Below are 23,503 nucleotides of genomic sequence, written 5' to 3'. Positions count from 1 at the left end.
ATTATCTTCTACATTCTTAAGATTTCATTCTCCTACTAAATTGGATACATGCATAGCAAATAGCAAGCTCAAAGCTGACTACATAGTTTTGGTTACACAGCAAACAATGCAACTTTTATACTCCAATAGTGGCAACTGTTTACATGCAGCAGCTCCCATGGAAATAATCAAATATTCCCATTCAAGACTACTACAGCTGAAACCTACAGTCACAATCATGGATACTTTAGTAAGCCTCCTCATTTTAAGACGTTTTAAAAAATCTATCGATAATCAAAATCAATGAACTTCAGATGGCAGATTCCCTTTAAGAGTGCAGTTCCCCTTAAAGAAAGCGGAAGCAAAGACGCCACGCCAGTCTACAGGTGGGATTGAATTGCAGAGGCCTCATACTTCCACTCCCGACTATCCTGCTGTCAAATGTACAGTCTCTGGAAACTAAAATTGAAGACCTCAGAGCAAGTTTGCCATATCAGAGAGACATCAGGGACTGCTGTGTACTTTTCTTCACAGAACCCTGGCTGTCTCCCACCGTTTTGGATTCAGTGCTGCAAAGACAGGACAGCCCATCTTTTAGAGGCAGAGGGAGTGGAGTAGACTCCACCTCACGCAACCCTGCATGGCATTGATTCGTTACAACATGGTTATTCCATTCTTTATTGAAATTTTTAAAAGCCAAAGTTAGAGGAGAGGCCACAGCTTGGTCCCTCCTCTAAGATGAAACCACCATCTGCTTCCCTCCACTGCTGCTGCGAAGTGTTGCTGCTCTACTAGTGTACAGGTTAGGCCTATTTGCATGTTTGTTACTCCATGAATTACTGTGTGTACATAAAATAATATATCTCAGGTTTGACCTTTTTTTTAATCAGGCAAAAAATGTACATTTGTGGCGACCCCCTTCCTAGCGCACTCGAACTGGCTCACAAATAGTCAGCGCGCCGGCATAAAGGCCAGTCCCAAAAGGGCGCCAGGTCTGCTTCACCAACAAAAGGAAAAGCCCACACGGGACTGTGAATACGTGCCCCCTACAGCATCCGCGCCCGGGGAGGGCGGGATCAGGGAGGCTTTAAAGCAAGGCCGCGAAGTTCAAATAAAATCTTTTGTAACTGCAGTTTACTGACTCCGTGTCGTTATTTCAGCGCTGCGTGTAGCACACCGCTACAATTGGTGACCCCGACGGCCCAAACGATATTTGGACCGGAGATGAACGACGCCGCATTTGTTCATGCTTTTTCGTTGAAACTGCCAAGCTTCTGGACGCTGCAACCTCACCTATGGTTCCAGCAAGCAGAAGCCCAATTCCACGTTCAGCAGATAACCTCGGAGGACACATGTTACTACTACGTGGTGAGCTCCCTCGACCAGGACACAGCGGCCCAGGTTGAGGAGTTCATACAGTCGCCCCCAGAGGACGGCAAATACACAGAATTCAAAGCCCTGCTCATAAGGATTTTCGGACTCTCATGGCACGAGCGGGCTGCCCGTTTACTGCACCTGGATGGTTTGGGGGACAGACCTCCATCGGCTTTAATGAATGAGATGTTGTCTCTGGCCGGAGGACACAAGCCCTGCCTCATGTTTGAGCAGGCATTCCTGGACCAGCTGCCTGAGGACATACGCCTGCGGCTGTCCGGCACGGATTTCAGCGACCCTCGGAAGGTGGCAGCCCGGGCGGACTTGCTGTGGAACGCCAAGAAGGAGAGTGGGGTGTCCGTCGCACAGATCACCAAGCCACGCTCACAGCAGCAAACCAGACCTGGCCTGGCCACAGAGCCCGCTAACCCCAGAGGCAGGGGTGAGGAGACCAACAAACAATGGTGCTTCTACCACCAGCGGTGGGGCACGGAAGCCCACTGCTGTCGCCCGCTCTGCAAGTTCCCGGGAAATGCCAGGGCTAGCCGCTGCTGATGGCTACGGCGGCTGGCCATTGGGATAGCCTCCTGTATGTGTGGGACAAGAGGTCGGGACGCCGTTTTTTTGTCGACACCGGTGCCGAGATCAGCGTCTTACCTCCGACGAGTTATGACACCCGCAACGGCACTGGGTCCCACCCTGAGGGCCGTGAATGGCAGCACAGTGAGGACCTACGGTACCCGTATGGTGCAGCTACAGTTCGGCTCCAGCCGGTTCACGTGGGACTTCACACTGGCCGCCGTAGCCCAACCGCTTCTGGGTGCGGATTTTTTGCGGTCTCACAGCCTGCTGGTCGACCTGCCGAGGCAGAGACTGGTCCACGCCGAGACCTTTCAGACGTTCTCCCTGGGTGAAGCCCAGTTGCCAGCCCCACACCTCGACTCCATCACGCTGTCCGACAACGACTTCACCAGAGTCCTGGCGGATTTCCCATCAGTTCTGGCACCGCAGTTCACGGCAGCCATGCCCTGACACGGCGTACAGCACCACATCCCGACCCTGGGACCACCCCTCCATGCCCGTGCTCGAAGGCTTCCCCCGGACAAGCTCCGACTGGCGAAGGAGGAGTTCAAGAGGATGGAGGAATTGGGGATGATACGGCAGTCCGACAGCCCATGGGCCTACCCCCTGCACATGGTGCCCAAAGCGACAGGGGGCTGGAGACCATGCGGCGACTACTGCAGGCTGAACGAGGCTACAACACCGGACCGCTACCCTGTGCCGCACATTCAGGACTTTGCAGCAAACCTGCATGGCGCATGGATCTTCTCCAAGGTAGACCTCGTCCGAGGATACCATCAAATCCCGATGCATCCGGACGACGTCCCCAAAACGGCACTCATCACCCCGTTCGGCCTTTTCAAGTTCCTCCGCATGCCGTTCGGCCATTCCAGCGGTTAATGGACGCGGTGGGACGCGACCTGGACTTCGCTTTCATCTATTTGGACGACATCCTCATAGCCAGCAGCAGTCGTCAGGAGCATCTGTCCCACCTCCGTCAACTCTACGCCCGACTGAGTGAATACGGTCTAACAATCAACCCAGCCAAATGCCAGTTCGGGCTCGACACCATCGACTTCCTGGGCCACAGGATTAATAAAGACGGGGCAACCCTTCTGCCCGCTAAGGTAGACGCAGTCCGCCATTTTCCCCGACCCACTACAATCAAAGGCCTTCAGGAATTTGTGGGTATGGTAAATTTCTACCACCGCTTCCTCCCTTCAGCTGCCCGAATCATGCGCCCCCTGTTCGCCCTGATGTCGGGTCCAGGCAAGGACATTACCTGGGACGAGGAGTCCGCCGCCGCTTTCATTACAACGAAAGAAGCCTTGGCAAACGCCGCGATGCTAGTGCACCCCAGAATGGACATCCCTACAGCCCTCACAGTGGACGCATCTAACACGGCAGTCAGTGGGGTACTGGAGCAACTCATTGCGGGTCGCTGGCAACCCCTGGCGTTTTTCAGCAAACACCTGCGACCACCCGAGCTCAAGTACAGTGCTTTCGACCGGGAACTGTTGGCGCTATACCTGGCAATCCGGCATTTCAGGTACTTCTTAGAAGGTAGGCCCTTCACCGCCAGCAGCGCCATCTGCCCTATATCTCTGAATACACGACGGATGTCCGGCACGTCTCGGGTAAGGACAATGTCGTGACGGATGCGCTCTCTTGCCCTAACATTCATGCCCTTTCCCAAGGGGTAGACTTTGAGGCGCTGGCAGAGGCACAGCAGGCAGACGAGGAGATCCCTAGTTACAGAACCGTAGTCTCCAGTTTGCAGCTCCAGGACCTCCCCGTAGGCCCAGGTGAGAGGACCCTACTCTGTGACGTCACCACCGGCCAACCCCGTCCCGTTGTCCCGGCAAACTGGCGGCGACGTGTTTTCGACTCCATTCATAACTTAGCGCACCCCTCCATCAGGACAACCGTCCGGATGGTCTCCAGCAGGTTCGTTTGGCACGGACTCCACAAGCAGGTCAGTGAATGGGCCAAAACGTGCATGCACTGCCAGACGGCCAAGGTGCAGCGGCACACCAAAGCTCTGCCGCAGCAGTTCCACCCCACCCACCGGCGTTTCGACCACATTCATGTGGATATCGTGGGCCCCCTGCCAGTGTCGCGCAGAGCGCGCGCGGCGCCTCCTCACTATCGTGGACCGGTTCACCAGATGGCCAGAGACGATCCCGCTCACCGACACCACCTCCGAATCTTACGCCCGGGCACTGATCACCACCTGGGTGTCCTGCTTTGGTGTACCGGCCCACATTACCTCCGACAGTTCACCTCCAGCCTGTGGTCAGCTATGGCCAGCCTTTTGGGGACACAGCTGCACCACACAACTGCCTACCACCCACAGTCAAATGGCCTGGTGGAGCGTTTCCACCGTCACCTAAAGTCGGCTCTCATGGCCCGCCTGCGAGGAGCTAACTGGGTGGACGAGCTTCCCTAGGTCCTACTCGGCATCCGCATGGCGCCCAAAAGACGATTTGTACACCTCGTCGGCCGAGTTGGTGTACGGCGCACCCCTGGTCGTCCCCGGGGAGTTCATACCAGCCCCAAGGGGGCACGAGGAAGAACCCGCAGCAGTTCTGGGCAGACTATGCGAGAGGCTCAGCAACCTGGCCCCCATACCCACTTCGCAGCATGGGCAGAACCCGACCTGCGTACCCAAAGACCTGCAGAACTGTAAATTTGTGTTTGTACGAAGGGGCGGGCAACAGCCCTATGAGGGGCTGTTTACGGTGATCAGGAACAACGGGTCCACGTTCGTGCTGGACGTTGGGGGGAGAGAGGAGGTTTTCATGGTGGACCGACTCAAACCGGCCCACGTGGACGTGGTGCAACCTGTCGAGTTCCCGGCACCGCGGCGCAGAGGCCGACTTCCCAAACAGGGTCCTGCCCAGACTGTGGACATTGGGGGGTGTATTACCGGTTCTGGGGGGGGGGGGGGGGGTTATGTGGCGACCCACTTCCTAGCGCACTCGAACTGGCTCACAAATAGCCAGCGCGCCGGCATAAAGTCCAGTCCCAAAAGGGCGCCAGGTCTGCTTCACCAACAAAAGGAAAAGCCCACGCGGGACTGTGAATACGTGCCCCCTACAGCATCCGCGCCCGGGGAGGGCGGGATCAGGGAGGCTTTAAAGCGAGGCCGCGAAGTTCGAATAAAATCTTTTGTAACTGCAGTTTACCGACTCCGTGTCGTTATTTCAGCGCTGTGTGTAAGCACACCGCTACACATTTACATAATGTTTAATGACCCTGCAGAGTGCTGATTTACGTAGTGCTCCACCTCTGAGGAACGTGGGGTCTGAGTGTAACTGATTGTGGTGCACAAACATGGCAATTCTGTCTCTGTCCTGCTCACCTGACCTCCAAGATCTAGCAGTCAAGTGTCCATTTTATCTGCCGAAGGAGTTTTCCACCATCGTTCTGTTAGTGGTGTGCATTGCACATTACGCCAATGCCAAACAGGCACTGGAGGATCAGAGCAACAAAATCAACAGGCACAAAACTGCGCACCCTGACGTCTTTCCTATCATTGCAGGAATTTTCAATCAGGCCAACTTGAAGAAATCTGAACAACTACCACCAATATATCACCTGTCAACTAGAGGAGCCAACACACTTGACCACTCTTGTACCACCATCAAGAATGCTTACCGTATCTTCCCATGCCCACAGTTTGAAAAGTTCAATCAGCTGGCTGTACTTCTCCTCCCAGCATATAGGCAGAGATTAAAGACTGCAGCATCAGTGGTGAGGACCAAGAAGGTATGGTCAAGGGAGGTGGAGGAACATTTACAGAACTGCTTTGAGTTGGTGGACTAGACAACTTTCAGGGGTTAATCCTCGAGTCTGAATGACTGTACCACAGTTGTCACCGACTCCAAGACCTGCATGGATGAACCAAGAGATTGAGGGCTGAGGGCTATATTTGTGGTACACAAGACCAATGATTCAAAGCTATACAAGAAGTCCAGGTACAACCTACAGAAGGCTATTTTAAGGACAAAAAGTAATTCTGATTAATGTTGGAGGCGGAACTGGATGCACGTCAACTCTGGCAGGATTTGCAGGCCATTACTTCCTACAGAGCAAAACCTAACATCATGAATGGCTGTGATGGTTTACTCCCAGATGAGCTCAACGCCTTTTATGCACATTTTGAAAGAGAATAAACGACACCTGAGCAAATCGCTGCACCATCTGGTGACCTGATGATCTCTCCTTTGGATGCCGCCATCAAAACATCTTTCAAGAGGGTGAACCCTCACAAGACATCAGGCCCTGATGGTGTACCTGGTGAAGCTCTGAAGACCTGTGGGTTGTATATAGTGACATATATGTACTTTTTTTTTTAAACTTTTTTTATTGTTTTCAAATAGTTACAGAATAAAAGTGTATGAGAAAAAAAATGTTACCCAGCCCCCCTCCCCTTAACCCCTCCCCCCTAACATCCCTAAAAAAAAGAAAGAGAAAAAAAAAGGGAATGCCTGGATATTGGAAGATCCCCACACGCTCCACGGAGTTCGTAATAACTTTAGTGTATGCATTTATTTCTTTCCCCAAGTAACCAATTATTTCATCTTCGGAGCACCTATATATTTAATCCTGTCTTTTGTAAATAAGGGCGCCAAATTTTCAAAAATGTTTCATATTTATCTCTTAAATTGTAAGTGATTTTTTCAAGTGGAATACAGCCATAAATTTCGTTCTTCCAACGATCTATACTTAGGTATGTATCCGATTTCCAAGTCACTGCAATAGCTTTTTTGGCTACTGCCAATGCAATTTTTATAAATTCTTTCTGATATTTATTCAATCTGGATATCGGTTTTATCCCTTCAATATTACCTAGTAAAAGTAATGTTGGGTTGTGTGGAAGTTGTATTCCAATGATTTGTTCCAGTAAAACTCTTAAATTTGTCCAAAAAGGTTGAATTTTAGAGCAAGACCAAGTAGAATGTAAAAAAGTACCAATTTCTTGGTTACATCGAAAACACTGATCAGATAGATTTGGGTTTAATTTGTTTATTTTTTGTGGTGTAATATATAGTTGATGTAAAAAATTGTATTGCACTAATCTTAATCGAACGTTTATTGTATTTGTCATACTCTCAAGACATAGTCTTGACCAGTTTTTTTCTTCAATTTTGATATTCAAATCACTTTCCCATTTTTGTCTTGACTTATGGACTCCTTGTTTAATTGCCTGTTTTTGAATCAAATTATACATACAAGAGATAAATTTTTTAATCTTTCCTTTTTGAATTAAAGTTTCTATTTCATTGGGTTTCGGTAGTAACATTGTTTGACCTAGCTTTTCTCTTAAATAAGCCCTTAGTTGAAAGTAACAAAAAAGAGTGTTGTTTGATACTTTATATTTATTCTTTAATTGATCAAATGACATTAATATACCTCCTTCAAAACAATCTCCTATATATCTAATCCCTTTTTGAAACCAATTATATAAAAGTTGATTATCCATTGTAAAAGGAATAAGTCTATTTTGGATTAAAGATCTCTTTGCTAATAAGGATTTCTTTGTCTCATCGTCAACATTTATCTTATTCCATAAATCAATCAAGTGTTTTAATATAGGAGATTCTTTCTTTTCCCGTATCCATTTAGATTCCCATTTATATATAAAGTCTTCTGGTATGTTTTCTCCTATTTTATCTAGTTCTATTCTGATCCACGCCGGTTTGTCTTTCTCAAAAAAGGATGCAATAAATCTAAGTTGATTTGCTTTATAATAATTCTTAAAATTTGGAAGTTGTAACCCTCCTAGCTCAAATTTCCATGTCAATTTTTCCAACGATATTCTTGACATCTTACCTTTCCAAAGAAACTTCCTCACATACTTATTCAGCTCTTGAAAAAACTTCTGGGGTAATTGTATTGGTAGTGATTGAAATAAGTATTGTAATCTAGGGAATATATTCATTTTTATGGTATTTACTCTACCTACTAATGTTATTGGTAATACCATCCATTTATCAAGATCTTCTTGAATTTTTTTCAATAGTGGTAAATAATTTAATTTGTATATGTTCTTTATATCATTATCGACTCTTATACCTAAATATTTTATACCATTTGCCGGCCATCTAAACTGGGTTATTGATCGACATTGATTATAGTCTCCTTTAGTAAGAGGTAAAATTTCACTTTTGTCCCAATTTATTTTGTAACCTGATACTTTCCCATATTCTTCTAATCTATAGGATAATTTACGCAACGATTGCAATGGGTTTGTTAGATAAAGTAGAACATCATCAGCAAATAAGTTGATCTTGTATTCTTCTTGGTTAACTCTAAAACCCTTAATATCTGGGTCCATTCTGATCAGTTCAGCTAATGGCTCTATCGCCAACACAAATAAAGCAGGTGATAATGGACAACCTTGCCTAGTTGACCTTGTTAACTGAAATGGTGTTGAAATTTGACCATTTGTCACTACTTTAGCTTTGGGATTAGTATTTAAGGTTTTAATCCATTTTATAAAGGATACTCCTAATCCGTATTTTTCCAATACTTTAAATAAAAAATCCCACTCCAATCTATCAAATGCTTTTTCTGCATCTAAAGCAACTGCCACGCTCATTTCCTCCCTCTTCTGTGCTAAATGAATTATACTAAATAAGCGAGTTACATTATCTGCTGATTGTCTATTTTTAATAAATCCTGTTTGATCCATATGTACTAATTTTGGTAAGCATTGAGATAATCTATTAGATAAGATTTTTGCTATTATTTTATAATCAGTATTTAATAAAGAAATCGGTCTATATGATGATGGCTTTAAAGGATCTCTATCTTTTTTTGGCAATACTATTAAAATGGCTGTCGAAAAGGATTCTGGAAGTTTATGCGTTCTTTCCGCTTGGCGTATTAACTCCATAAGAGGAGGAATTAATAAATCTTTAAACTTTTTATAGAATTCAGGCGGAAAACCATCTTCTCCTGGAGATTTATTACTTTGAAGTGATCCTAGGGCTTCTTCGACCTCTTTCAATGTAAAAGGCATATCTAATCCCTTCTGTTCTTCCGTATTTAATTTTGGAAGAGTTATTTGTGATAGAAACCTTTCTATCTTGACATTGTCATTTTGTGATTCTGATTTGTACAACTCAGAGTAAAAATTCTTAAAAGCTTCATTAATTTCTAAAGGTTTATAAGTAATTTTATTTACTCTTGTTCGAATTGCATTTATTGTTTTAGAAGTCTGGTCTGTTTTTAGCTGCCATGCAAGAACTTTATGTGATCTTTCACCTAGTTCATAATATCTTTGTTTAGTTCTCATAATTGCTTTTTCCGTTCGATATGTTTGGAGTGTATTATATTGTAACTTCTTGTTAATGAGTTGTCTTCGTTTTTCTTCTGTCATATTTCTTTGGGATTCTTTTTCTAATTTCGTAATCTCTTTTTCCAATTGATCTATTTCTATCATATATTCCTTCTTAATTTTAGAAGTATAACTTATTATCTGACCTCTCAAGTATGCCTTCATTGCTTCCCACACTATAAATTTATCATCAACTGAATGTGAATTTATATCTAAAAAGAACTGAATCTGTTTTTTCATAAAATCACAAAAGTCTTGACGTTTTAATAATATTGAATTAAATCTCCACCTATAAACTGATTCCTCTTTATCTGTCATTATCATTGTCATTATTAAAGGAGAATGATCTGACAGTATTCTTGCTTTATATTCCACATTTTTCACTCTATCTTGAATATTTGTTGATAATAGGAAAAAGTCTATCCTTGAGTATGTTTTATGTCTATTTGAATAAAATGAATAATCTCTTTCTTTTGGATTAATTCTTCTCCATATATCAATCAGATTTAAGTCTTTCATCAATGATAGAGTTAATTTTACTGCTTTTGATTTTGTAACAACCTTTGTTGATCTATCTAAAGCTGGATCTAGACAAAAATTAAAATCTCCACCTATTAATATTTTATCATGTGCGTTGGCCAAATTCAAAAAGACCTCCTGTATAAATTTGACAGTGTATAATTAGATATCTCCCCGCCGAATCAGTTAATATGTTTTGTATTTTAATTGGTAGATTTTTGTTAACCAAAATTGCAACTCCTCTCGCCTTTGAATTAAATGAAGCTGCAATAACATTTCCAACCCAGTCTCTTTTTAATTTCTGGTGTTCTGTGTCTGTTAAATGAGTTTCTTGTAAAAAAGCTATATCTGTTTTCATTTTTTTAATATATGTTAAAATTCTTTTTCTTTTTACTGGCCCATTAAGCCCATTAACATTAAAACTTAAAAAGTTTAGTAGATTAGTCATTTTTTTTTTATTATATTATTCCAATCTATAATAATACCTAATCTTTCCACTTTTGTGGTATCTTGGGAAATCTTTATAAAAATCTCCGTGTTGCTATGTGTGTCCCCACCAATCATCCAGGCTAAAAGATAGAAGAAAATTAAAATATAAAGAAAAAAACAAAATACCCCCCTACTAATGTTGTGGAAAACTAACACAACATTACCCCCCTCTGCTGTACGGGTCATGGCAACCGCCATGATTACACACGTGAATCCCGCAGTAACCGATCCAAAGCTCCCCAGCCCCCCCGCAACACAAAAACGTATATGTATAAGAAGAGAAAAAAAAAGAATACCATTCTCATTTAGTATTTCTAAAATTTTGCTCCCCTTTTCTATAATATCCATAAATGTCCATCAATTCTGTTCGTTGGGTCTATCTTCATAGCGAATAGATGGAAGATCTTGTACAAACTCCTCCGCTTTTCGATAATCGGGAAAAAATTTTTTTCCTTCCTCCAAAAAAATTATCAGTGTTGCTGGATGACGCATTGTAAATTTGTAACCCTTTACCCATAAGGCTTTTTTCACTGGGTTAAATTCCTTCTTCCTCTTCAACAGGTTGTGACTTATATCAGGGTAAAAAAGGACTGGTTTTCCTGCTATCATCAATGGCCCGTTTCTATTTTTGGCACTTTGGGCAGCAGCCTTCAGGATCTTTTCTTTGTCTTGGTATCGTAAGCATTTTATCAAAATTGATCGTGGGTTTTGATCAGCTCGAGGTCTTGGCCTTAAGGATCTATGAGCCCTTTCGATCTCAATTGGAATTTCTCCTTCCATTTCCAACTTTTCAGGGATCCATTTTTGAAAAAAATTTATTGGGTCTTCTCCTTCTATATCTTCTTTAAGTCCAACAATTTTAATATTATTTCGTCTACTGAAATTTTCAAGCTTATCAATTTGTTCCATAAATTGTTTTCTTTCTGATGCCCAAGCAGCATTTTCATTTTCTATTTTGTCCATTCTTTCAACCATGTCCTCCGTTGTAGTTTCCAAGTCCGTAATTCTTTTTTCCATTTTTTCCTGTCTCTTTGTCATTTTATCAAGCATAATCTCCATTTTGGTCATTTTTTTTTCGAGTCTTTTTTGATTATTTTTAATTATTTTTAATGTGTCTAATTTACGCATTATTTGCCTCAAAGTCTTTTCTATATTTCTAGAAGGACTTTTAGTTTCTTCTTCATCTGATCTTTCCGAGACATTTGACTCTCCCTCCGATTCGCTATCACTTTCAGTTGCAGTGGTAGCTGGGCTTTGTAGTTCTTGTTGCTCCCGTTTGCGCATGCTCCGTCCTTCGGGTTTGCGCAATTCACGATGACCCTTCCCTTCAGGAATGGCCATTGTTGCCGCGGTCTCTTGTTCCGCCTCGCCGGTGGCATAACGTACCTGAGACCGCGGTTCCTCGGCAGATGTGGGCCCCGCTCTTGTTCCAACTTGCGTAATCTTCCCGGTATTAGTTTTCTTCATCTTCCTTCTTTGAGGCATTGCTTGACACAGTCCGGAGTAGTTTATAAGTAACTTTTAGAAGATACTGACTAACTTTTCTTCATTTAGACATTGATTTATTAACTTTTTACGGGAGAGCTGGGTTCCAGCGTCTCGATCCTACGTCATCACGTGACGTCCCCCCCGACATATATGTACTTTGATAATAAACTTACTTTGAACTTTTGTATGTTTAAAGAGGAGATTGATAGGTACGTAATTACTAAGGGCATCAAAGATTATAGGGAGAAGCTATGGGATTGAGAGGGAAAATAATTCAGCCATGATTAAATGGCAGAGGAAAGCTGATGCATCGAATGCTGTAATACTTCTATGTCCTATGGTCTTTATTTGATAAATTCAGTTAAGAAAATTGAATGGCATGAACCTCTCACTTCTGTATCTTTAAATCTATAATATTAAAGAACTATAAATTCCAAATAATTAATGTGTAGTATATTAATTATCTAATACAACATGGGTTTGCAGTATGATGGCTTGTGTCATAAGATTAATCACTGGGAAATGTCTATAATTTTGAATTCATATGTTCATGTGCTTTAACTTGTATTGGTTATGATCTAGGGATAAGTATTTCAAACATAATGGGTATTTTGTTCTTAACAGTTTTAAAGATGAAATCACAGAAGAGAAACTAAGAGGTGTGAAATTATGGATAACAGCTGGTCCCAGAGAAAAATTTACTGCTACTGAAGTAAGCAAGCACATTTATTTTTGATTAGTATCGTTAATTTTATATCCTCAAACATCCGAAGATGCATGTTGCTATTTATAGAATTGCTACAGCTTTTCGTTAAAAAGTTATTTTCAGGCCTGTGCAAGTTTTAGAAATTTCTCATTGTGCTCTGTATGCCTTTTTTAAAAGTTTATGAAATGAGGAATACTCTGCATTTATTGAATTCAGAATTAGTTATTGTAATTTTTTTCATATTCCTAGCTTGATGTATTGAAAAAGTACTTAGAAAGTGGAGGATGTATTCTTGTGATGCTGGGAGAAGGTGGAGAATCTAAATATGACACTAATATAAACTTCTTATTAGAGGAATATGGAATTATGGTGAATAATGGTAAGTATTATATATTTATTTCCTTTAACTGTTTTTGCAATTTGATTATTTCTGTTTATTTCACATTTATCCTTCAAATATTGTTACTTGCAGATGCAGTTATAAGAAATATGTATTATAAATACTTCCATCCCAAAGAAGCTTTAATATCAAATGGAATTTTAAACAGGTAGTTTTATGCACAATTTTTCAACCTTTTCATTTTATCTGTGTCCTTAACAAAATGGAATGTTTTATTTTATGCAGTGCATCTTGCACAGGAAATTTTTTTTAAAAAACAGTAATGCTGGAAACACTTAGCATTTCATGCAGCATCTGTGGAAAGAAGTGTAAAGTTAATGTTGCAGGCTAAAACATGTTAATTTTGAATTGGTATAAGAGTAGAAGAGGGATGGATAGGGTAAAGCTTGTATCTCTCATGGAACAGGCCAAGGTGATGATCTGAAGTCAACTAAAAATTGGAGAAAAAGGCATGAAACAAAAGAACATAAAACCTATGAAATTGATGTGGTTAGGGAGTAACAAGATTAATAAAGGAGGATAAAAGCAATGACATGCAGATCTGTGTAAGAAATTGCCAGTAGGTGATGCCATGCAAATGGAGAAAGACTGAGTCAATATTGCTGATGGTTGACATATAGCAGAATTGTTAGTTGCAATATAGAGGAAGTCACCTGAAGTTCTAAAATTCAACACTGGGTACAGAAAGCTGCAGTGTGCCTTAGATGGAAAACGACTTGCTGTTCCTCAAGCTTGCATTGATCCTCAGTGCTGCAGGCCACAAAAATGGGAGTGGGATGAAAGAATGACTGACCTATCTCATGTAGGGTTTGATCTTGTGTATATTGATAATGTGAACTGGATTTCTTCAGAACTTGTACCTTCTCTTTCAAATATATCATGGACAATAAATTACTATTCACAGAGAAATTAGTCGAGCAGCTGGTAAGTCTGTGCCTGGAATGATGGATGAAGAAAACAATGGCAACAACTTGCAGTAAGTTTTTACATCAAATTGGTAAATTGATTCATTCTTATCACTTGTATCGAGATGCAGCAAAAAAATCTTGTTTTGCATGCTGTCCATACTGATCATTTCATTACAATGGTGCAAGGGAAAACTAACAGGATGCAGAATATAGTGTTACAAAGAAAGTGCAGTGTAACTAGACAGTAAGGTGCAAGGCTATAATGAGATAGATAATAAGGTCAAGAGTCTACTAAGTCAAGATTATACTAGGGTCTGTTCAGTAGTCATACAGCAATGAGAAGTTGTCCTTGTGAAGCATGGTTGATGTCCCATTAAATTATACTAATCATAAAGAGAATATGATTTGTACTCTTAATAATTATCTTTGTGATTTGACTATGTTATTTGGCAACTCAGAAAAATGTCATTATCTTTATGAATAAATTGTAGACTAAATTATGTGATAAACTATCAGTGAAGAATTTACATATTCAAAACATTATCCAGTCACCTGCTTGTAATAACTGCTCTTGTGCTATCTTCTATTGCAATATCTTTATAAGTAGCAAAGTAGAATAGTTCTCTACATATTGTGCCTCAAATTAATAAATATAAATTGATGAATTCATCTTTATTCTAGTCCAAATGAAGATAAATGTAAACCAAAAGGTTTATAAGTACATTTATGATAATTGAAATACATAATCATGTAGCATAATGGATGTTTATTCACAAAAAGTTATAGTTCTTTTAAGAAACTTCTACTTAAAGTTCAATTAAAAAATACACCAATAATAGTGGTAAATAGAAGAACTTCTACCTAACTGTAATCCACTGAAAATAAGTTGTAGAGTCCAATTGATGCTAATGGAGATGCAATCACATGTAGGTCTAATTTGCTGAAGTTACTAGATTCCCAGGAATGTTTCAGTGTTAAGTTGTGGACAAGTTTGCTGTTTTGTGCTTACAGTTAACCTTATTGTCATTATGTACTACAGAGCCCTAACGTTTGTTTATCCATTTGGTGCTACACTGAGTGTAATGAAACCAGCCATTGCAGTGCTGTCGACAGGTTCTGTATGTTTTCCCCTCAACAGACCTATTCTGGCATTCTACAATTCCAAGGTACTGTTTCAAGTAATACCTACAAATACTTAAATAGTTTCCATTGTGCAGAATTTGTTAGTTTCTTGTCAGCTTACTACGGAGGGTATAAGGTACAAGTCTGGATTGCTTACTGGAGAAGGGATAATTGCCATATGAGGAAATGCAGCAAAGATTCACAGGATTTGTTCCTGGTGTGGCAGGTTTGCTGTATGAGGAGATGTATGTTAAGAAGAATGTGAGGCACTCTCATTGAAACACAATTTCTTTCAAGGTTCTGAAGGGTAGCTGCAAGGATGGTGTTTCCCCTGGCTGAAGAGTTTAATACCTAGGGGTCATAGTCTCAAAGCAAAGAGCCATTTAGGATTTCTTTGTGCAAGAGGTGGTGAATCCATGGAATTCTTTAGCCTGGAGGACTTTGAAAACTTGGGTCACTGAGTTCATTCAAGTTGGAAATTAATAGATTTCTGGATATTAAGGGGACTGTGGCATATCTGTATAGTACAGGATCAGTTATACCCTGATCGATGGCAGAACAGGCAAAAGAGACCTGTTGCAAACTAAAAGAATGCATTTTGGAAAGTCAAACGGAAAGGATGTGATTTGTAAATGATAGGACATTAAGGAATGTTAATAAACATTGGGGTTTGAGACTATAATTCCCCTCGATATCCGATAAATGTGCCAGAAAATTATGGATTTTTATTGTTATGTGTATTATTAGTTGCCACATTCCCTGACGATGAAAAATAACTTTTGAGTGGGAGTTTCATTCCTTCAGATTTGAATTATTGTTGACAATGTTTAAATTTTGCCTGCATTGTTTTTGTCTCTTTAATTTGCTTTCTATGCATAAGTTACCATTGAATTAACCATTGAAGTTGGTAGTTCCTGATCTAGGCCATGCACATCTCAGTAAAAATTCTGAAGTTGGATTGGTTAAGTAGATGCACAATTGGATATTTTGTCCTCTGTTTTTATCAAGCCACAGTGAATACCCCTGAGTATTTTGTTTTTATTTCTAGTTAGTTCTAGTTCCAGTGCAAAAGCTCCCAGAAAGTCCAGTGAAAGGCAAATGCTGCTCATTTGACCTGACCAAGAAATCAAGACTAGTAATGGCAGGCCGAGGCTACTCTTTGTATCCTGCTTCTTTCATATCATCTTGAACTTTTGTTTTGAAACATACATTTTATTTACAGGGTGTGCAACACCATTAGGAAAAAAGCCGAAGTTGTAGAATTTTAGAAACGTAACAGATGAAATCTCATTTATGGAAAAAGAAACAATTATTTCTTAGCAATTGTTAAAATTTTCATTATTTAATAATGTGGTTTATTACCAATGTAGTTCAATAATTTAAGAACAAATTTGTGTTGAAGGATTATGTATACATGTATTCTTCTAGGTTCAGAAAGTAGGTCAACGCTTAGTGTTTTTTTCCACTAAGTCCCTTTGAAAGTAAACTAGATTGCAAAGAGCCTGATCATAAGGACAGTGGTGATAAGCCAAATGAAACTATTTTAAAATGATAATTTTCAGATAAGTTTAGACCAAGGGAGAACAGAAAAGAAGCAATATGTATCATAGATTGATCATTGTCATCTTCTTAAATATTTAAAACTTATGGAATGGCATTTATTGTGGTCCTACCTGTAAAGGGAATGTGTCAAATATTTTGGGTGAAAATACCCAAAGCATCTTCATGTGTAATTAAGTGAGGCAAGAAACACAGAACCTTAAAAGCTTACAATGACTCAGAATAGTGAACAGACTTCAATTGTCTTGATCATAAAAAATTCAAACTTTTTTTAACAGCTTCAAGGTGGAAAATTGGCTGTGCTGGGATCTTGTCACATGATAAGTGACCAATACTTTGACAAAGAAGAAAATGGCAAAATCATGGTATGTAATCATGGTATTAAAATATTAGATTCATCTATCGGTTTATTGTGGTCAAGATGTTCCAACAAGGTAAATGAAAGATAATTAATAGTTACTCAAAATTGTGAATGGCAAATGATAAGGCATGTACTTAATTATAGGAATAACTTCATATCTATTTTTAATTAGTTTGTGATTTTAATATTTTACTAACTTTTTTTTAAAATTACTATTACAAGATCTCATCTGGTCACAACTGGTTTGTTCATTTATGCAATGTGATCTTTCTGGCTTATATCAATGGCCAGAAAATCTCATTTGTCGCAGTATCTGTCATACTTCGTCCATCAGATTTTTCACCCGATCCTTGTCCAGCTCGCTTGAATTTCTTGATGGTATTTAACCACACAATTTACTTCAGCAGTCCATTCCATATTTCATCTCATTGCATAAAACAATTCAATCTAAACTGCCTTTCTCAACCTTTTTGTCCTGCAGGAACACTTGAGATAATTTTCAGGTCTCAGGAACCCTTGCATAAAAATATCTAGAACTCATGGTACGTTATCATGATCAGTAAGTTGTAGATATAACAATCCAAAAGTAATTCTCATTGCTCTTTTGAGTAGGGGATGAATTTTTAGCTAACCTTTCTTGGAAAAAAAACAGGTAGTTAAGCTTAGCTTAACTTTCTTGAAATTACTGTTTCCTTTTCCTTCATAAATTTTAAAAGCTCTTAACACAAAAATAGTAGATTTCTCAATTCTGGGACAAACTTGAGATAAGCACAGGCGGATTTCACCTTCAACTGAAATGAGATGATTTCTATCCTTGCCCTGATGCTTGTTATACAAGAGAAAGCTTGCTCATACAGGTAAGAAGTTGAAAATGGCAGCAAAATGTTCATTGCTTTCCTATGAATGGCAGGATACTCTTTTTCTCGCAAAAATCCGGAATGTCCAAGGGCAGGTCAGTAAACCTCTTGAGTGCATGATCAGAGTGCAGCTCACAAAGTTCTTCCTCTTCTCTCAAACTAAAGTTCTCAGGCTGAGCAGTAGATTCAGAGAAAGGGGCCCTCACCCGGTGAATGGCTGATTTCTCGGAGTGAAGGGAGTTTTTTTACTACTCGGGGTAAATGAGAGGCGAGACTGTGCAGGTGCATGAGGTCGGCCAGTAGAGCGCAAAACGTTTAAAAAGAAGTTCACCATATCCAGCGGGCAGCAGAGTGGTAGGGCCTGGGCGGTAATGGGACGAGGCGAGGTAGGTTTAACTGTGTTAACTGTAGAAAGGAGGAAGTATGTGTGTGAGGCCAGTCTTCTGTGCTCGGTGTCAGATGTGGAAGGTCCTGGAGTCCCCCACCCTCCCAGACGGCCATATCTGCACCAGGTGTGTCGAGCTGCAGCTCCTGAGGGACTGAGTTAGGGAACTGGAGATACAGCTCGATGACCTTTGCCTGGTCCGGAAGAGCGAGGAGATGATAGAAAGGAGTTATAGGTAGGTGGTCACACCGGGGCCACGGGAGACAGACAAGTAGGTCACAGTTAGGAGGGGGAAGGGGAAGAGTTGAGTACTAAAGAGTACCCTTGTGGCTGTACCCCTTGACAATAAGTACTCCTGTTTACTGTTGGAGGGGGGGAGACAGCCTACTTGGGGGAAGCGGCAGTGGCTGTGCCTCTGGCACAGAATCTGACCCTGTGGCTCAAAAGGGAAGGGAAGGGAAGAGGAAGGCAGTAGTGATAGGGGATTCTATAGTTAGGGGGGTCAGACAGGTGATTCTGTGGACGCAGGAAAGAAACTCGGATGGTAGTTTGCCTCCCAGCTGCCAGGGTCTGGGATGTTTTGGATTACGTCCAAGATATCCTGCGGTGGGAGGGAGAACAGCCAGAGGTCATGGTACGTATTGGTACCAATGACATAGGTAGGAAAAGGGAAGAGGTCCTGAAAAAAGACTACAGGGAATTAGGAAGGAATTTGAGAAGCAGGACAGCAAAGGTGATAATCTCAGGATTACTTCCTATGCCACGTGACAGTGAGAATAGGAATAGGATGAGGTGGAGGATAAATGTGTGGCTAAGGGATTGGAGCAGGGGGCAGGGATTCAGGAAGGTTTCTTGACACAATATGTAGATAAGCCTACAAGAAGAGAGGCTGCACTTGATTTGGTATTGGGAAATGTACCTGGTTAGGTGTCAGATCACTCAGTGGGAGAGCATTTTGGAGATAGTGATCATAATTCTGTCTCCTTTACAATAGCATTGGAGAGAAATAGGAACAGACAACTTAGAAAAGCATTTAATTGGAGTAAGGGGAATTATGAGGCTATCAGGCAGGAAATTGGAGACTTAAATTGGAAACAGATGTTCTTAGGGAAAAGTACAGAAGAAATGTGGCAAATGTTCAGGGGATATTTGTGTGGAGTTCTGTATAGGTACGTTCCAATGAGACAGGGAAGTTACAGTAGGGTATAGGAACCGTGGTGTACAAAGGCTGTAATAAATCTAGTCAAGAAGAAAAGAAAAACTTATGAAAGGTTCAGAGAGCTAGGTAATGTTAGAGATCTAGAAGATTATAAGACTAATAAGAAGAAAATCCAGGACAGCCAGAAGGGGCTATGAGAAGGCCTTGGCGGGCAGGATTAAGGAAAACCCCAAGGCATTCTACAGGTACGTGAAGAGCAAGAGATAAGATGTGAGAGAATAAGACCAATGAAGTGTGACAGTGGAAAAGTGTGTATGGAACCAGAGGAGAGAGCAGAGGTGCTTAATGAACATTTTGCTTTAGTATTCACTATGGAAAAGGATCTTGGTGATTGTAGTGCTGACTTGTAGTAGACTGAAATGCTTGAGCATATAGATATTAAGGAAGAGGATGTGCTGGAGCTTTTGGAAAGCATCAAGTTGGATAAATCGCCAGGACCAGATGAGATGTACCTTAGGCTACTGTGGGAGGCGAGGGAGGAGATTGCTGAGCCTCTGGCGATGATCTTTGCATCATCAATGGGGACGGGAGAGGTTCCGGAGGATTGGAGGGTTGCGGATGTTGTTCCTTTATTCAAAAAGGGAGTAGAGATAGCCCAGGAAATTATAGACCACTGAGTCTTACCTCAGTGGTTAGTAAGTTGATGGAGAAGATCCTGAGAAGCAGGGTTTATGAACATTTGGAGAGGTATAATATGATAAGGAGTAGTCAGCATGGCTTTGTCAAAGGTAGGTCGTGCCTTACGAGCCTGATTGAATTTTTTGACGATGTGACTAAACACATTGATGAAGGAAGAGCAGTAGATGTAGTGTATATGGATTTCAGCAAGGCATTTGATAAGGTACCCCATGTAAGGCTTATTGAGAAAGTAATGAAGTATGGGATCCAAGGGGACATTGCTTTGTGGATCCAGAACTGGCTTGCCCACAGAAGGCAAAGTGTGGTTGTAGATGGGTCATATTCTGTGTGGAGGTCAGTCACCTTTGGGGTGCCTCAGGGATCTATTCTGGGACCTTTACTCTTTGTGATTTTTATAAATGACCTGGATGAGGAAGTGGAGGGATGGGTTAGTAAGTTTGCTAATAACACAAAGGTTGGAGGTGTTGTTGATAGTGTGGGGGGCTGTCAGAGGTTACAGCAGGACATTGATAGGATGCAAAACTGGGCTGAGAAGTGGCAGATGGAGTTCAACCCAGATAAGTGTGAAGTGCTTCATTTTGGTAACCAAATATGATGGCAGAATATAGTATTAATGGTAAGACTCTTGGCAGTGTGGAGAATCAGAAGGATCTTGGGTTCAGAGTCCATAGGATGCTCAAAGCAGCTGCGCAGGTCAACTCTGTGGTTAAGAAGACGTACAGTGTATTGGCCTTCATCAATTGTGGAATTGAATTTAGGAGCCAAGAGGTAATGTTGCAGCTATATAGGACCCTGGTCAGACCCCACTTGGAGTACTGTGCTCAGTTCCTGTCGCCCTACTACAGGAAGGATGTGGAAGCCATAGAACGGATGTAGAGGAGATATACAAGGATGTTGCCTGGATTGGGAGCATTGCTTATGAGAATAGTTTGAGTGAACTCGGCCTTTTCTCCTTGGAGCGACAGAGGATGAGAGGTGACCTGATAGAGGTGTATCAGATGATGAGAGGCATTGATCGTGTGGATAGTCAGAGGCTTTTTCCCAGGGCTGAAATGGTTGCCACAAGAGGACACAGGTGCTTGGGAGTAGGTACAGAGTTGATGTCAGGGGTTTTTTTTTACTCAGAGTGGTGAGTGCGTGGGATGGACTGCTGGCAACAGTGGTGGAGGCAGATACGATAGGGTCTTTTAAAAGACTTTTAGGTAGTACTGGAGCTTAATGAAATAGAGGGCTATAGGTAAGCCTAGTAATTTCTAAGGTAGGGACATGTTCGGCACAACTTTGTGGGCCAAAGGGCCTGTATTGTGCTGTAGGTTTTCTATGTTTCTATGATTTTCCCAAAGATTCAGTTTCCTTTTAAGTCCAAGAATCTTCTCACTTGAAGTCAAAACACTTTCTACAGGGCCTTGCAGGGACTTGTTCAACTGGTTCATATGATGAAACCTGTCTGATAAGAAGGCTAGTTTCTGCAGCCATTCTTCATCTTCAAAGCACTTAGCAAAATCTGGCCTACTATTTTCTTGAAAGCACTCCTGCAATTTACCTTTCAGCTCACACACCCTGTTGAGAACTCTTCCTCTGCTAAGCCACCAGATTTCTATATGTAGTAGGAGATTGGTGTGCTCTTTGTCCAGATTTTCACACAGTTTTTTAAAACATTCTTGAGGTGAGCTGGTCTTAAAGTTACTAAATAACTTGACGACTCAATATTTTTACTGACAATGACTTTATTTTCAAAAGCTTTAATCTGTTTCTTTTGAGGCTCCAATCATCATTTAAAATAATCACCTTTACGTGCCACATGGCTGTAATTTGTAAAGTGTCTTTTCAATTTTGCTGGAGCCATTGCTACTTTTGTAAGTTGTTTGCCACAGACTAGACACAATGGAAAAGGACAACTTGGAACACTGGTCCATGTAGAACCTATGGATAAGTAGCTTTCATTGTAAAGATACGGTACCGGCTGATTAGTCCCATCCACTGCTTTTGTCGCCAAGACCCAGAAGAGGCTGATAGACTTTTTCTGAAACAGCAGGAGGTATTGCTTCTCTGCTGTGATCCTGTGTCTTCCAATCATGGAGGGTGGCGAGTCATTAGTGTGCATGCGCACCCAGCTGGCAGCTCTCCGCCTCAGGACGCTGCAGAGATACCTGAAAAGCAACCACCCTCTGAGATGGCATGCGCTGGCTATGCACTTTCTCCGCCTGGGACATTGCCTGCAGGAGGGCACTTGGCTTCCAGTGGACAGCATCAGCTGCGCTGCTGTGAGGGAACTGCCTTGCTTTTACCGAGAGCTGTTCAGGGTATGGGGTCCAGTCTCATCTGGATAGGGTGCTCCTGCACCTGTGGGAGGTGACTCTAGCTGCAAGGGGTCTGGTCCCCATCCTATCATGGTGGATGTCGAGGGAGCTTAGGGAAGTACAAGGGTTCCGGCTGTACCACCACCTGATGGGCCAGAAGGCCTCGGGATACCACATGGGTGAGAGTCCCTCACAACGTGGGACATCTCACAGGAATGCCCTTCCATGACTCTCCAAAGCATTTCTTGTATGGTCTGCTCTTGCACACCTTTCACAGCTTTCTCTTCGTCTGCCAACCAGGCTCACCTTGGTGCTCTCTTTTACCATTCAGTGGCGGAAGAGATCTCTTTATGTAGAGATCTTGCCCCTGTACTTTGGGGACCTGCAGTGGAAGTGTTGCATAGGGCAGTTCCGTGCAACAAGTCTTTGAGCAGGTTCACTGACACCACATCCACCTGTCCATTCGGTGGCCAAGAGGAGTCAGTGTACCACGCTTACATGGAGTGTGAGAAGTTGCAGCCCCTGTTTGAATATCTGAAGTGGGTGCTGCTCAGGTTCTGGTTGCACTTTAGCCCCATGCCCCTTATATATGGGCACCTTACAGTATAGAAGGGGGCGGTTGTGAGGGGAATCTACTGGTGGGCTAGGCCAAGATGGCTATTCATGAGTCTAGGTTGTGGAAAGTCGAGGGTTCTGCCAGGGCCAACTGCCTGTCCCTCTTCTGAGGGTACGTTTGTGCCCAGCATGCAGTCACAATGGGTACAGTGGGGGATTTCTAGGAGTGGTGGGCCACCAGGGTATTGACTGTTTTATAGACAGTAGTAATCTTATTTTAATTTGAATTTATTCACTGTCTTGTAAATTCTTAATGTTGTACCTTGTGTATTTGTTCTTTAAATAAACTTTTATAGTTTTGTAAAAACAAAAGACGTACTTGTTTTGTGTCTGTTGTTGCACCAGTTCTGTAAGATGTCTCAGAAGATTGTAACTCTTCATTGTTAACCTTATCAGAATTGTGTGTAGGCCTGGGCCTAAAATCCTCCTCTTCCATCTCACAACTCTTTAAAAATTGCTACACTGAACAGTCTTTAAAATGAAAATGTCCCTCCAATTTTCTCCTGCATCGATTGAGTTTGTTCACTCCCATGAGTCAGTCAGCAAACACGCAAGGGGAAGTTCGGAAGGGAGACTGATGTCACAGCCCAAGTTGGGAGAATCCATTCAATGCTTGGAAACTTCAGCTCATGCTCCTCATCGGCCTGTCGCCCTCCCCTCTGTGCTATACAGT

At 41.9% G+C, this 23,503-nt stretch overlaps 1 protein-coding gene across 2 annotated transcripts in view; it reads left to right on the top strand.

Annotated features, from left to right (window-relative positions):
• ift52 (intraflagellar transport 52 homolog (Chlamydomonas)) overlaps positions 1–23,503 on the top strand; it is a 42,222-nt gene that overhangs the window by 8,377 nt on the left and 10,342 nt on the right. For both annotated transcript variants that reach the window (XM_073061982.1, XM_073061983.1), the window contains 6 exons: positions 12,383–12,470; positions 12,714–12,843; positions 12,937–13,012; positions 13,769–13,840; positions 14,812–14,938; positions 16,733–16,819. In XM_073061982.1, the coding sequence (XP_072918083.1) occupies positions 12,383–12,470; positions 12,714–12,843; positions 12,937–13,012; positions 13,769–13,840; positions 14,812–14,938; positions 16,733–16,819 (580 nt within the window). The remainder of the gene's footprint in view (positions 1–12,382; positions 12,471–12,713; positions 12,844–12,936; positions 13,013–13,768; positions 13,841–14,811; positions 14,939–16,732; positions 16,820–23,503) is intronic.

This window comes from Hemitrygon akajei, chromosome 11, assembly GCF_048418815.1.
Source record: "Hemitrygon akajei chromosome 11, sHemAka1.3, whole genome shotgun sequence".
NCBI classification, from domain to species: Eukaryota; Metazoa; Chordata; class Chondrichthyes; order Myliobatiformes; family Dasyatidae; genus Hemitrygon; species Hemitrygon akajei.
Note: the sequence above shows the minus strand (reverse complement) of the source record. Positions and strands in the feature narration are given on the sequence as shown.